Genomic DNA, 13,128 nt, shown 5'->3' with positions numbered 1-13,128 from the left:
TGAGGCTGATGGTTAAACCTTGTTCTGCATGGGGGTGTAATCTCAACGTCCAGGGATGCAAAAACTGGAGTTTCCACAGACCTACTCATCTTCTAATAAGAGGAGACTCTGCAGAAAGCAAGGGGGGGTGGGGGCTGGGAGTCCCAGTGGGAGGAAGGTGTGTGTGTTTTAGGGAATGAGATGGCATGGAAAGAGAGCATGGTTTGGGGTGGGAGACCAGGGTTCAAATCCCAGCTCTGCTCTCTCCTTGTTGGGCAACTTAGTTGAGCCACTGCCCTCTCTGAGCCTCAGCTTCCTCTTCTGTAACTCACAGAAATAGGTGAGGATCCCTGCCCTTTTCTTTCTTTTTTTCTCCCTGTCCCTTTCTACAGCCAAGTGATTGAGGATGTTTCCTGGCCTATAAAATCAGGATCCTGACACCTACACTTCATCGAAGGAAAGGCGAGTCCAGCCTTCTAATCCCAACAGACAAATGCCACCCATATGGGACCACATTCCTCTCCTGCTTCATCTCAGCACTCTCACCTCTCACGGAGGCTCCCGCCCACCCACCCCACCGCTGTACCTTTTCTCATTCCGTTTCCTCTGCCTGGATTCCCCTTTCTTGTTGGGAGTAATCACTTGTCATCTCACCTCCTCCAGGAAACTTTCTCTGATTCCTTGCCAACTGGCTGAGTTAGGTGCCACTCCCCTGGGCTCCAGTATCATGGGCATATGCCGTCGTCGTTGCCCCCAACAGCCAGTAGCCACAGCCGAGGTTTACTGAGCACTTCCTAAGTGCCTGGCCCTCTACCACACCCTCTACCCAGCATGATCAAGCTGAATCCTAAACAGAGCCACGGGAGGCAGGTGCTGTGTTTACCCCCATTTTCCTGATCAGGACACTGAGCCTGAGGGAGGTGAAGGCAAGGGTTGAGGGTGGCGTGTGAACCCAGGGCAGTGTTATTCCAAAGCCCAGTGGAAGCTTTTGCCACATGCTCTGTCTGCCCACCTGCCTCGCTGAACACAGGGAATTCTCACAGGACCCCATGAGGAAGACAGGGGTATAACTTCCACTTTACAGATGTGGGAAACTGAGGCTCTGCTGACATCACAGAACAAGGGGGTGGAACCAGAAGTGATCTCAGGGTCGCCTGACCGCGATACCCTCCAGTTTGCCCACTGCCTCCTTCCTGTTGGGGCAGAGCCTTGTGGGCGCAGGTCCCTAGAGGATGAGAACTGTGATTGATCTCTGCACCTGAAGTGGGTCAGTGCGACACCCGCGACACCCACGGCACCGGCACCGTGAGGCCAGCTGTGGAAGTCTGGGGTTGCGGCAAGCCCAGTAGCTGTTTATGGGCAGAGATCTGAAGGGCAGAGATCATCATCCCCACCTTGCAGATAAGGAAGTTGCAAAAAGTAGGGAAGTTGCCCAAGGTCATCCCTGAGTCAGAGGAAGAGCAGAGGCTTGAATGCAGGGTCTTGGGGAACCTGTGCCGAGCAAGACGGAGGAGGCTGCGGCCGGGCTGGGCTGGGCTGGCAGCTGGGTGGGCTGGCAGCTGGGTGGGCTCTGTCAGGGCCATCCCTGCTCTGATGAGGGCCTTGTCCTCTCCACTGGAGAGAAACAGGAACAGGTGAGTGGTGTAAGGCAGTCCAGGAGGAGGTCCGGGCTGGGAGACGAGGCTGAGGGTGTGCAGACCAGGAGTGGGGGCCTCCTGACCCCGGGTAACCTTGGAGTCCAAGATGGCAGATGGGGCGGGAGCCACGCCCACCTCCTCCGTGCCTGTCCTTAAGGCGCATCGTGAGGAAGCGCCCGTCTTTAACCTCCTCCCCGGCCCCAGCCCGAGAGGGACCCTTGCCCCGAGGCCTGGCTCTCCTTCCCCATCTCGCTGGCCCCCAAACATACCAGGGGTGCACTGACCTGAGAAGAGCAGGATTACCTAGGGGGCAGCTCCCCCCTCACAATCCTCCCCCCAAGGGGGGGGGGCGCCCAATGCAATGGACTTCGAAGTGGATCTCAAAGTCACTGGTCAGTAGCCCTCGAACCCCTGGGGTGCAGAACCCCTCCCCTGTCGTCGTCCCAGGCTGGTGGCTGAAGTCTGAGCTGAGTGGACAATAGGGCCCCAAGCCTGACAAGGGCGCTCCTGCCTTTGTAAGATCAAAGCTGCAGCCTGGGCTGTGTGATCCCCGGCCAGGAGGTGGGGGCCGGGGCGGGGCGGGGTGGGGGGGAGTCAGCCAGGGCTCTAACGAAGGAGGAAGCCCCTGTACCCAGGCGGCTCTGAGGGGGGCAACCCCTTTTCAGAGGTCCCTAGCCTAGGTTCAAAGGCCGGTGAGGGCTGAGAGGTTGGCAACGGATGGGGAAGCGACTGGACCAGAACACTGGGGCTTCCTGTTGATGGAGGGGGCCCAGGACCACTGCCGGCTCCCCACCCCTCTCCCTCGCCCAAGTCTGAGCTTCCCAAAGTCCCACAGAAGCCCCCACCCCATGTGGGCCGTAAGGTACGTGGGGCCAAGAAGGAGTCGAGGCGTTGAGGCAGCGGGGCCACAGCTCAGCACCGCTCCTGGGACGAGAGGCAGCTCCTGCTCCGAGGTCCGTCGCTGCCTGCCCCGCCCCCAGCCCGCCCCGTTGCCCCAGAGGCCAGGGCCCCCTTCAAGGGAACTTCTTTCCCACTAAACTCGGCTGAAGATCCTGGCTCATGAGAAAACTAGGGGTCCATTCGGACACCGCCTCTTTTCTTCCCATCTCGTCTTAGGGGTGGAGGGGGGCTCAGCAGGACCCCACCTCTCCCCTCTGTCCCCACAAGTTTCTCCCTCATGGGCCCCTTTGCGACTCGTTTCTCAGCTCCGGCGCTTCAACCCGCCCTGCTCCGGCCGCCACACAAACACAATAATTTAGGGGCGTCTGCACTCTATGTTGGAAGAAGGGTCTTCGGTCTGCTTCGAAATGAAGTTTGCAGCAGCCTGCGAGAAAAGCAGAAAAAAGGAACGAGACAGAGAATCTGCGGCCACCACCTGAACACGAGAAGCAAACCCTCTTTCTGGGGACACCGCGTTCAACACCAGCGCGCGTCCCTCCAGCACTCCGAGGCTGTCTCCGCCGCCCGCCCTCAACCCTAGGCCACCGCAAGGGCCGAGGCGAGCGGGCCGCTCAGCGGTCTGCGCCCAAATGACCCGAAGTCAGGAATCCAGGCGCCCACCGTAGCGGTGTGGCTCAAGCACCTTGCGAGGTCGCTAGCCTGTTCCCAAACCAGAGAGCGCGTGGAATCGGGCGGGGCGGGGGGAGAGGACGCGGAGCCGGTGAGGGGGGCTCTGGCGTAGAGCGGGGAGGAGGGGGGAAGCGGTGTATTTCTGAACCAGGGAAGGGGAGGCTCCGCCAGGGGGAGGAGCCGCTACCCGCGTCCCGCGGTCGGGGCTCCCCCCTCCCTGCCCCGTCGCGGCTCCGCTATAAAACCCTGGCCGGCATGATCGCAGCACCCTCGGCGGCCTCCTCGGTGTGCGACCCCTGGTCTGGTCTTTGCTTCTGCGCAGGATGCGGCTGCTGCTGGCGCTCCTGGCCCTCGTCCGGTACCGGTCCTCCGCCGGCGCAGGTGAACGCCTGGGCTTCGGCCCCCTGCCCCTCGGGTGGCCGGCTCTGCGCCCCCAGCCCTGCGCCCCCAGCCCCGCGCCCCCCGCCCAGGGTGCGCCCGCCCGGCACCAGCTGCGCCGGCTGCGCGCCTGTCCGGGGTTGCGTGTGCGCCCGGGGCGCAGAGGCTGCGGGCGGACTGGGAGAGCGATCTCGTGTGCGCACACGAACGGCCACGTGCGGTGCGGGGAAAGCGTGTGCACGCGTGTGCGCGGCGGCCCCAAGGAGACGAGCCTGAGGGTCCATGAGAAGGATGCTTCTCTGACTCTCCCCGACGCACGCCTCCGTTTCTCATTCTTTTGGCGTCTCAAGCGGCTCTGGTCCTCTCCGTTTTGTCCCCCGGCCGCTGTCCGCCTGGCCGGGGCTGGGTGCAGGGTGGTTGCGCTCCTCCGCCCAGAGCAAGGGCAACACATTGCGGGGGGGGGGGGGGGCTGGCATCCCCGTTCCCACCCTGGGTTCCCTATCACTGGGGGCTGCACCTCCCTTCATCTTCCCGCCAAACCCCCAGCGCTGTGTTGGGAGCCTGGCTGGGGGCACCTGGAGACCCGAGGTCCCGGGTTGAGCCAGTCTTTCCGGCCAGAGTGATTTTCCTTTAAAGATTAATGGTGAGGCGCAGCTCTTAATTATTCTCCTAGGTGGGAGGTAGCAGGAGAGGCGTGTTAATGTTTGATAAGGAGCTGAAGGTGCTTCCAGCGGCCGGGCACAGGGATCCGGGGAGCACCTTTCCCCGAGACCTCGCCGGGGCCCATCTCCGTCGCCGGAAACTCCCATCTGCCAGCCCCCAGCCCAGCTGCCCTCCCACGGTCCTTCGGGTCCGTCTGACCAAGCCGTCTCCAAAGCCACATGCTCCCCGATTGGAGTCATGGAGTGAGCGGCTGGGGGGCCTCGGCAGCAGAGGAGAGAGTGGGTGGCGCCCCGCAGGACAGACCGAGCTGGCCGGCGGGGTGCGGGGAGGGCTGGGTGAGGGGTCTGGCAGCACCTCGCCGGAGAGGAGGAGAGAGCAAAGGCAGTGAAGGGTTCAGAGGGTCTCCCCAAGTGTGCCACGTTGGTTTGTGAGTTATTTTGAGCTGAAGGCAATCAAGACTTTCACCTCTCCCTTAAAGAATTTAAATTGGGGACCTTGCCAGTAATAAGCGTTATTAGCACGATTAACTTTTTATGACCTGTCTCCCCTCCGAAGCCCCCAGGCGCCTCACCTCCCCCCGCCTCCGCTCAGAATGCCGTATACCCGTCCTTTTTCCTGCCTGTCCCTGACCCCGCTGCTTGGGGGGCTCCCGCCCACACTCATTAAATGTGGTCATTTGCTCTTGTTCATCTGCCTCATGTCTATTTGATTCTTAAGACAGCCAAAAGATCTTAGAAGGGTGGAGGGACGTTTCTCCCTCCCCCACAGCAGGACGTGAAAATGTGTATTTTTCGAGTTGGACGTTTGAAACCTGCGTCAGCGGCTGGGCTGAGCAGAAAGAGAAAAGCCTTGCAATTCGTCCGGCTGGTGTGTCGCCGGGTGGCCTTGGGCACGTCCCTCTCCGTTTTCTCGTCGGCAGAACGGGGGTCGCAGTGAGCTTCAGGCGCTGTTCCCAGGATCCGCATCGCACAGTGCTGTCAGCGCTTCAGTGCGGTGTCTCTGTGATAGGCGGCAGGCACATCATGCGTGGTGGCCTGACGGCGCTACCGCTGGCCTGGGGCCAGCCAGCCAGGGAGACTGAGGCTGGAGAATGGCCAGGCTGCCCGCTGAGGTCCCTGGAGCATCGGATGCCGTGGAGCGAGGTGGGGAGAGGATACAGGGCTCCTTCCGGCCAGGACTCCCCGAGACTTTGCCCAGGACATATTTGGCTTTTGCTGAGCTGGTTTTCAGGATTTTTCCCCTGCCCCTAGAGTGGGAGGGTGGGGTGAGCAAGGTCCATCAGAAAGAAATTCTTCAGTCATGTCTAAAGAGCGGGGGAGGAGAGAAAGCCAGGGTGGGGAGCAGTGGCTGGGGGGCGGCAGTGGCTGTGGGGTCTCACTCCGCTTCTGGCTGGGGCAGGTGGACCCGCTGGAGCCGGGAGCCTGGGGCCGGGGCGCTGCTCTCTTTCCCAGGCCCTCTTGGAGGTGGGGGGCAAGACAGAGGGCTGGCGATCACCTGCGAGGGCAGCCCTCTCTCACGAACAATGACAGGAACCTGAGCTGGTGCGTGACCTGCCACCTCTTGCCTGAGAGCCGGCGCTCTCTCCTCAGCCCACAGAGACCTGCCCCCTGGCCTTGGCCTCATCAACACTGTGTTTTCCTGCCTCCTGAGGAGGGTAGTTACAAGAGCATTTGCCCAAGCAGGTCAAAAGTCTCTATGATTATGGCAGTGGATCAGAGGTTACCATTACAAACGCAGGAGCCATCGCTGGCAGGAAAGAGTAAATTCCTGAGAAAAGCTCAGCCTGAGCCACATAATCCCTGGGGGAGGCTCGGAGGGTTCCACCCGTCACAGCTGGCTCCCTCAGACTCTGGTTTAAGTAAGGCTTCCCCTGGAGTGGCCTCCCCTTGGGTCTCCAATCCAGGCTGACCTTGGGGGCCCCTTCTTCCTTCTGGACCTCTGAGAGGGGAAGACGCAGGAGGTTTGTAACAAGGAGGCTTTCACGGGAGCAGGGAGCCTCTCGTGCACCGTCTCCTCGGACACCACCAGCTCCCTCTGCCTGAGGGAGAAGGTGGGACTCAGAAAAGGCAGCGACTGCGCAGGGGCAGAGCTAGGATGGGAAGCTGGTGAATTAGCACCAGCTCCAGAGCCCCTTCCACCTGCGGAGGAAGTGGCCACTGTCCCTTGCAGAGTGGACCGACCCGTAGGGTGGTTCCCAGATGCAGAGTCCAGGGATAGCAGAGCCCTGTCCAGGGGGTGGGCTGTCATGGAGAAGACACGCAGGGACTGTCCATCTCTGAAGGAGGCTGTGCCAGCAGGGTGGGTGAAGCATTGCATCCCGAGCTGGGAAACTCAAACACCCAAAGTGGCTCTGAGGGTGTCCACATGTTCTCCTTAAGGGTGTGGGTGCTCGCTCCTGGCCTCAAATCCTCACACCCCCTACTGAGGTCCTGACCTTCCCACGGCTCCCTCCCCACCCTGTCCGCATTCCAGGAACCCCAGTGGAGGTGGCATGGGATGCGTGCAGCCCGGGCACGAAGGTGGAGGGAAGGCGTGTGTGCTCAGAAGTCTGAGCTCAGGCTGAGGGGGAAGCTGTGCTTTTCTTAGGAATTTCCTCATCCCTGAATTCTTTCCAACGTGGCTTTGGCCATCTGTGCACTGCCGGGAGAGCAGAGGGAGCAAGGCAACAGGAAGGAAGGGCTCCTCAGGGACTCGAAGTTCCAGGCTACCTGGAACACTCCTCCCATCTCTTTTGGCCCCCGCTCCCACAGCCCTCAAATGAGGTGGGTGGTGTTGGTACCATTTTACAGATGGTAAAACTGAGACTTAGAGAGACTAAGTGACTTGGCCAGAATTCCAGCTCTGGATCAAATGCATTGTCCACTCTGCTTCTCCAGCCTTTAAAAAAGAAAATCGATAGACTTGAATTAGGGCCGGTTTACGTTTACAGGAAAGCTGAGTGGAAGGCAGCGGCTCCCATGTCCCCCTCTGCCCTGCCCCGTCTCCCCCATTGTCACCGTCTTGCATCAGTGTGGTAGGTTTGGGGTGCGGCCTCTACTTCCCAGATGCTGGTTCTACTTCGAGGCAGAGCCAGGATTAGAACCTGAGTCTGTCTGGTCCCAAACACCAGGACTGTGGGGTGGTGGGACCAGGGAGAGGGCTTGGCTGCCTTCCTTGCTGTGGGGCTGGGAAAGTTTAGCCAAGAATGGGTCTTAATAACGTGAGAGGGAGGGGCCAACCCACTCTCCACCACCCCTCTGACCAGCTCCGGGAAGGCAGCCAGGCTGAACGTGGCTCTGCGGTCCCCAGAGGGGAGGCCAGGCCCGAACCCTCCTCCTCCCATCTCACCACGGCCTCCCTTCCAGGTGTGGGTTGAAGGAGGGAGCGGGATGATGATGAGCAACAAATGGGGAGCGTGGAGGCCAGAGCCTGGGGTGGCCTCAGAGGAGCCCCTCAAGGGCTGGCGGCTGCTTTGCCCTGCGTGAGGATCCATGCACTGGCCAGGATGACCACTGGATGAGTCACAGGCCAGGGACCCACAGCCTGCCTGCTCACATGGCCTCCGTCCCCACCCACATGTTCTCCTTCAGTGTCCTCTCCCAGACCCCAGCAACACCCCACCCCAACCCCAGGGGGGCTCTGACTTCAGGGGGCTTCGCAGCCTCCGACCTACCGTGTGCACACACCCATCCAGTATGTGTGTGAGCTCAGAGGCCGGAGCTCAGGCTGAATGCACGCTTCTCGTGAGCTGGTGGAGGCGTACGTGGGCACAGATGCTCTGACACACGTCCGCACAGGCCTCACATCCTTCCTCTCTCTGCTCCAGAGTCACACTGGTGCTACGAGGCTCAGGCCAAGGCCTCCGACTGCCTGGGTGAGTACAGCGCATCTGGAGGCAGGCCCTTCTGGGTGGGGCGGGGGCGCGCAGGGTGAAACGGAGACACAAGGAGGGTGGGAAGGATGAGGGATAAGGGTGTCCCACCATCACATCAGCTCTTCACACACACACACACACACACACACACACTGCTGCTGGTGCTCAGGGAGGAGAACGTGGAGTGACCCGAGCCTTCCCTGGCACCACCATCACTGTCACCGAGAGGGCGAGTGAGTCCCCTATGAAACGTCATCAGCAGCACCAAATGGGGAGATACACTTTGCTCTTTCTCATTACAAAATGGAGACTTGGACCCTGGCTGGTGTGGCTCAGTGTGTTGGAGCATCGTCCCATGGACCGAAAGGTCATGGGTTCTATTCCTGGTTGGGACACATGCCTAGGTTGTGGGTTCGATTCCTGGCTGGAGTGCACACAACAAGGGAGCCAGCTGATGTTTCTCTCTTGCATCGATGTTCTTCTCTCTCTTGCTTTCTCTCTTTCTCTCCCTTCTTCTCTCTCTAAAATCAGTGGGAAAAATGTACTTGGGTGAGGATTTAAAAAAAAAGGAGACTTGGTCCTGTTTGCAAGAGAACCCGGGAGGGATCCTTATCACTTTCTATTTAAAAACTGATGAATTTCTCAATTTCCCCGAAGTTTGCTCTCTTCCTGCCTCTGCTGTGCGGGTGACGGGACAGGGCTGCCCGCCCCGCCCCCAAGCCACGCCCCGAGGTTCGGGGAACCAGGCTTCCCTCCTCCTGGGGTCACTTCCCGCTGCAGCCTGGCATCACTCAGTGTCCAGTCAGCGTGTCCTTTCACAAGCAGCCCTTCCAGGGGACTCCACTCCACCCCGGCTCTCCCACTCACCTTCTCTGAACTTCATTACACGGGTTACAAAGCAAATTATCACCACATTTCTCCCCTCACAGCCCAGCATCCTGGGGCTGTCCCCTCTCTCAGAGCTCACAGCCAGCAACTAGCCACCCTGTTCCTGCTCTGCCATCACTGCCAGACATCACTGCTGTTTTTGCATGCACACACGTGTGTGTGTGTGTGTGTGTGTGTGTGTGTGTGTGTGAGCAGGAAGACTCCCGCAACACGGCATGCCGGCCATCCCAGGACCCTGCCGCCTGTGAGTGAGGCGCAGGTCTGACCTCCGTGGAGTGGAGGAGGCCACACCCTGGCGCCAGGCCCCCCTGACTGGGCTGCTCCCCCCTCAGGGCCTGACCAGTGGGGTGGAGACTGCAAGAAGACACGCCAGTCCCCCATCAACATCGTCACCACCAAGGCACAGGTGGACAAAACCCTGGGCTGCTTCTCCTTCTCCGGCTATGACAAGAAGCAAAAGTGGGCCGTCCAAAACAACGGGCACTCAGGTGGGTCCCAGGCGGGTGGGATGGAGGACCTGGGCAGGCACCGGGTGGCGGGGTGGGGGGGTGGGGGTTGCAGAGTTCCCTGAGCACTGGGAGGGCACACAGGCCCAGGTGCACCTTTGCTGAGGGGAAGCTGGAAAGCCCAGTGCAGGGAGGGTAGGGGGAAGAGGAAGGGCTCAGAAGGCAGAGAACACATCAGAAGGAATTTCAGTACTTTCTTCAGATCAGTCTGGATGTCCTAGGATGAAGGAGCAATGATGTGCAAAGGTGTGGTGCTGTGGCGCATGAAACAGGTTGGGGTGTTCAGGGAGCTGCAGATGGCTCTGTGTAGGTGGAGGACAGAGAGGGAAGCTGGGAGAGGCCGAGCCAGCCCAGGGGCAGATCACTGAGGGCTGAGGGGTGGGACGTTCCCCTGAAAACACCAGGGCACCAGAGAGAGGTTGGAGCAAGGGAGGGGCAGAGGGGGATATGCAGAGGGAAGCAGGCAGGGAGGCCAGCAAGGGGCCAGGGCAAGGTCTGGGGCCCTATGACCCACCGGGTCCCCTCCCTCCAGGTCTAGGCCCACAGCCCAGGAAGGGTGGGAGGTAGGAGAGGTCTCGCCTGGGTGGAGCTGGGAAGAGTGGCTGGAAGAGGCGAGGGGAGGTGGGTTTGAGGACGCTGCCCCTTCCTGCGCCCTTCAGTGATGGTGTTGCTGGGGAACGAGGCCACCGTCGCTGGAGGAGGCCTGGCGGCCCGGTACCGGGCCACGCAGCTGCACCTGCACTGGTCCAGGGAGCTGGATGCGGGCTCAGAGCACAGCCTGGACGGGGAGCGCTTTGCCATGGAGGTGAGTGGTGGCCCCTCCTGGGCTAGCGCCTTGGCCCTGAATGTACCTGCCTTAGGCAAGAAGGGCGGTCCAGCTCGCCCCCAAGTTCTGTCTCCATCTCTCTCACCCCTCACCAGATGCACATAGTACACAAGAAAGAGAACCCGAAAGAGGCCCAGGACTCCAAAGACGAGATTGCAGTGCTGGCCTTCCTGGTGGAGGTAGGACCCACCATCCCCAGGGTCTGAGGGGCTGTTTCTTAGGACCCAGAGACCCGGAATTCCAGGAAGACAAGAGGGGCCTGGGGAGGCCCTGCCTTCTATTCCTCAGTGGCTTGTACACCCCCGGGTGAGGGGCTCAGAGCCTCTCAGGGTCTCAGTCCCAGCAGCTGCCTGCCCTCCCCCCCCCAGACCAGGGGAATGAGCGGGTGGGTAGTCACCACCAGCTCCCCACAAGCCCCTCTCAAGCCCCCTTCCCCCATTCCAGGCTGGACCCAGGAATGATGGTTTCCAGCCCCTGGTGGAGGTGCTGTCTGCTATTCCCAGACCCAGTGAGTCAGGATGACTGGGATGGGGGTTGCAGGGAGTGGGGGAGGGGGAGGGGAGGGATGGAGACTCCTTCCTACAGAGGGGGCTCGGCTCTCAGCAGGAGGTGTGTGAGGGGGATCAGTGTCTCAGAGACCCCCCCCGAAAGTATCTTTGATCATCCCCTACCAGCGATGAGCACCACAATGAAACAGAGCATCAGCCTGTTAGACCTGCTCCCTGAGAAGGAGAAACTGAGGCACTACTTCCGCTACCTGGGCTCGCTCACCACGCCAAGCTGTGACGAGAAGGTTGTCTGGACGGTGTTTGAGGAACCCATTCAGCTCCACCAGGACCAGGTACACAGGGCCCGGCCGAGGTGGCAGCCTCCCAGCGCCCAGCTCCCCAGAAACCGTCCCTCTGGACCCCCAGAGGCCCCTGGGTTGGGGGCACCCCAGGGAGCTGAGGGCCTATTGGTTAAATCCATAGACACTCATGTAGGAGACAGACAGGAAGGGCCCCAGCTGTCCCGTCTCTGGGGTAAGGGCTGGAGGGGAGGCTGTGCCAGCGGTGTCAGGAAAGGGACAGCTGGGCTGCACCCTGAAAAGTAGGTGGGAGTTGGCCAGCGGAAGGCAGGGGGCACATGTCCTGAGGAGAGGTATCTGTGTAGAGGGCCTGGGCTGGCCAGGGGCAGCCGAGAAAGGGTGAGTGCAGCCTCCACAGGGGAGCAGATCATTCAGTGCTCGCGTGGTCCTGGAGTCCCCGTAACACACGAGACTCGGGGTGCAGCAGTGAGTCAAAAGGGCCCCCGTCCCTGCCCTCGTGGTGTTTTGTTCCAGGACAGTGGTCCTCAGAGAGTGATTCCTGGGACCCGTGGCATCAGATCATCTGGGAATTTGCTGGACAAATTCTTGGGCTTCACCCCAGGCCTACTGAATCCAAAACTCTGGGGGAGGCCGGGCAGACTGGGGCCCAATGAGCCCCCCAGGTGGCACGAATGCATGCTCACGTCTGAGATCCGCTGTTCTTTAGTGGTGATAACATTAGTGGTAATCATAGGCCCCCCAAGCCATCCGCTTGGCCAAGGGAAGCTAACGGGCATTGAGTGCCCACCAGTGCCCAGCACTTTACATCTTTCATTGCACCCACACCGACACCTGAGAGGTGGGGATTCTGAGCCCCGTCACTAATGAGGGCTTAGAGAGGCAAGGTGACCGGCCTGGGGTCACACAGCAGGGAGCACAGCTCTGCTGCAGATCCCCAGCCTAGCGAGCCCTGTCCCTCTGCAGATCCTTGCGTTCTCTGAGAAGCTGTACTACGACAATCAGCAGAAGCTGAACATGACGGACAACGTCAGGCCCCTCCAGCGCCGGGGCCAGCGCCCAGTGTTCAGGTCCCGGGCCCCGGGCCGGCTGCTGCCCTTGCCACTGCCCGCTCTGCTGGCACCCACGCTCAGCTGCCTGGTGGCCGGCTTCCTCCGCTGATGGCTCATGGCTGGACATTTGACCTCTGACCTCAGCCCTGAGACGGTTGGGCGTCCCTTCCTCAGGCTTCCCAGATTGGACTTTGATGATGAGGGAAAGATGGATATATTTTTGGAGAAAACTTTTTTGCATCTGTTTTTAGTTTCCATGACTACCCCTGCCTGTTTCCCCCAGCTCATCCCAGTTCCAGGGTAGGGGCCTTGGACCTGGAGGTTCTTTGGAACAGGGACTGTGAGTCACCTGCCCCCACCTGTGTGAGCTCCCCGTCTACACCCCACTGGGAGAGACGCAGAAGGCACCTTGGAGCTCCAGCGCAGCGACAGCAGAGAGGCCGGGCAGAGGCCAACAGAAGAGTGGCCACGGCAGAGTCGACTGAGACACTAGCCAGCACTTTCTCCTCTGTCCTAGGGCTGGAGAGTGCAGGGGGGCGGGTGCAGCCTGGACGAGGTGGGTGACAAGAAGTTCATTTGTTTGCTGAAATATATCTTGAGCATCTATGTTCTAGACACGGGCTGTGACAAAAATGCCTGCCCTCCTGAATTCACAGTCTAGTAAGGAGACATTATAAATAAAATAAACACATTGTACAATGTTTCAGGCGTCAGTAGGTGCTCTGGAAAAAGCTCAGTCAGAAAGGGAAGGTGGGCAGGGAAGGCCTCCATGGGGACGTGCCATCCAGGAGACCTGAAGGTGGCCAGGGAGGAGGCACCGGAGCCAGCCCCAGTTCAGCCTGCAGCAGGAGGAGGAGCAAAGGGGGAGAGGGGAGGAAGAGGCAGTGTGTGGGGGTGAGGGCGCCCTCGAAGTAGGATCTTGTGAGGATGCTGGTCTTGGGCACGAGAGACCAGGAGCCCCCACAGGGTCTT

The 13,128-nt window shown here is 60.4% G+C and overlaps 1 protein-coding gene across 1 annotated transcript; it reads left to right on the top strand.

Annotated features, from left to right (window-relative positions):
* The first annotated feature begins 3,359 nt into the window (after window positions 1-3,359).
* On the top strand, window positions 3,360-12,857 carry CA4 (carbonic anhydrase 4). Its single transcript, XM_028521587.2, has 8 exons — window positions 3,360-3,566; window positions 8,032-8,079; window positions 9,300-9,455; window positions 10,133-10,278; window positions 10,395-10,478; window positions 10,744-10,807; window positions 10,974-11,140; window positions 12,071-12,857. Exons 1-8 carry the CDS (start codon window positions 3,509-3,511, stop codon window positions 12,263-12,265), a joined length of 918 nt encoding a protein of 305 aa, XP_028377388.1. The 5' UTR covers window positions 3,360-3,508; the 3' UTR covers window positions 12,266-12,857.
* The last annotated feature ends 271 nt before the right edge of the window (window positions 12,858-13,128 follow it).

This window comes from Phyllostomus discolor, chromosome 8 (genome assembly GCF_004126475.2).
Source record: "Phyllostomus discolor isolate MPI-MPIP mPhyDis1 chromosome 8, mPhyDis1.pri.v3, whole genome shotgun sequence".
In the NCBI taxonomy this organism is placed as follows: Eukaryota; Metazoa; Chordata; class Mammalia; order Chiroptera; family Phyllostomidae; genus Phyllostomus; species Phyllostomus discolor.
Note: the sequence above shows the minus strand (reverse complement) of the source record. Positions and strands in the feature narration are given on the sequence as shown.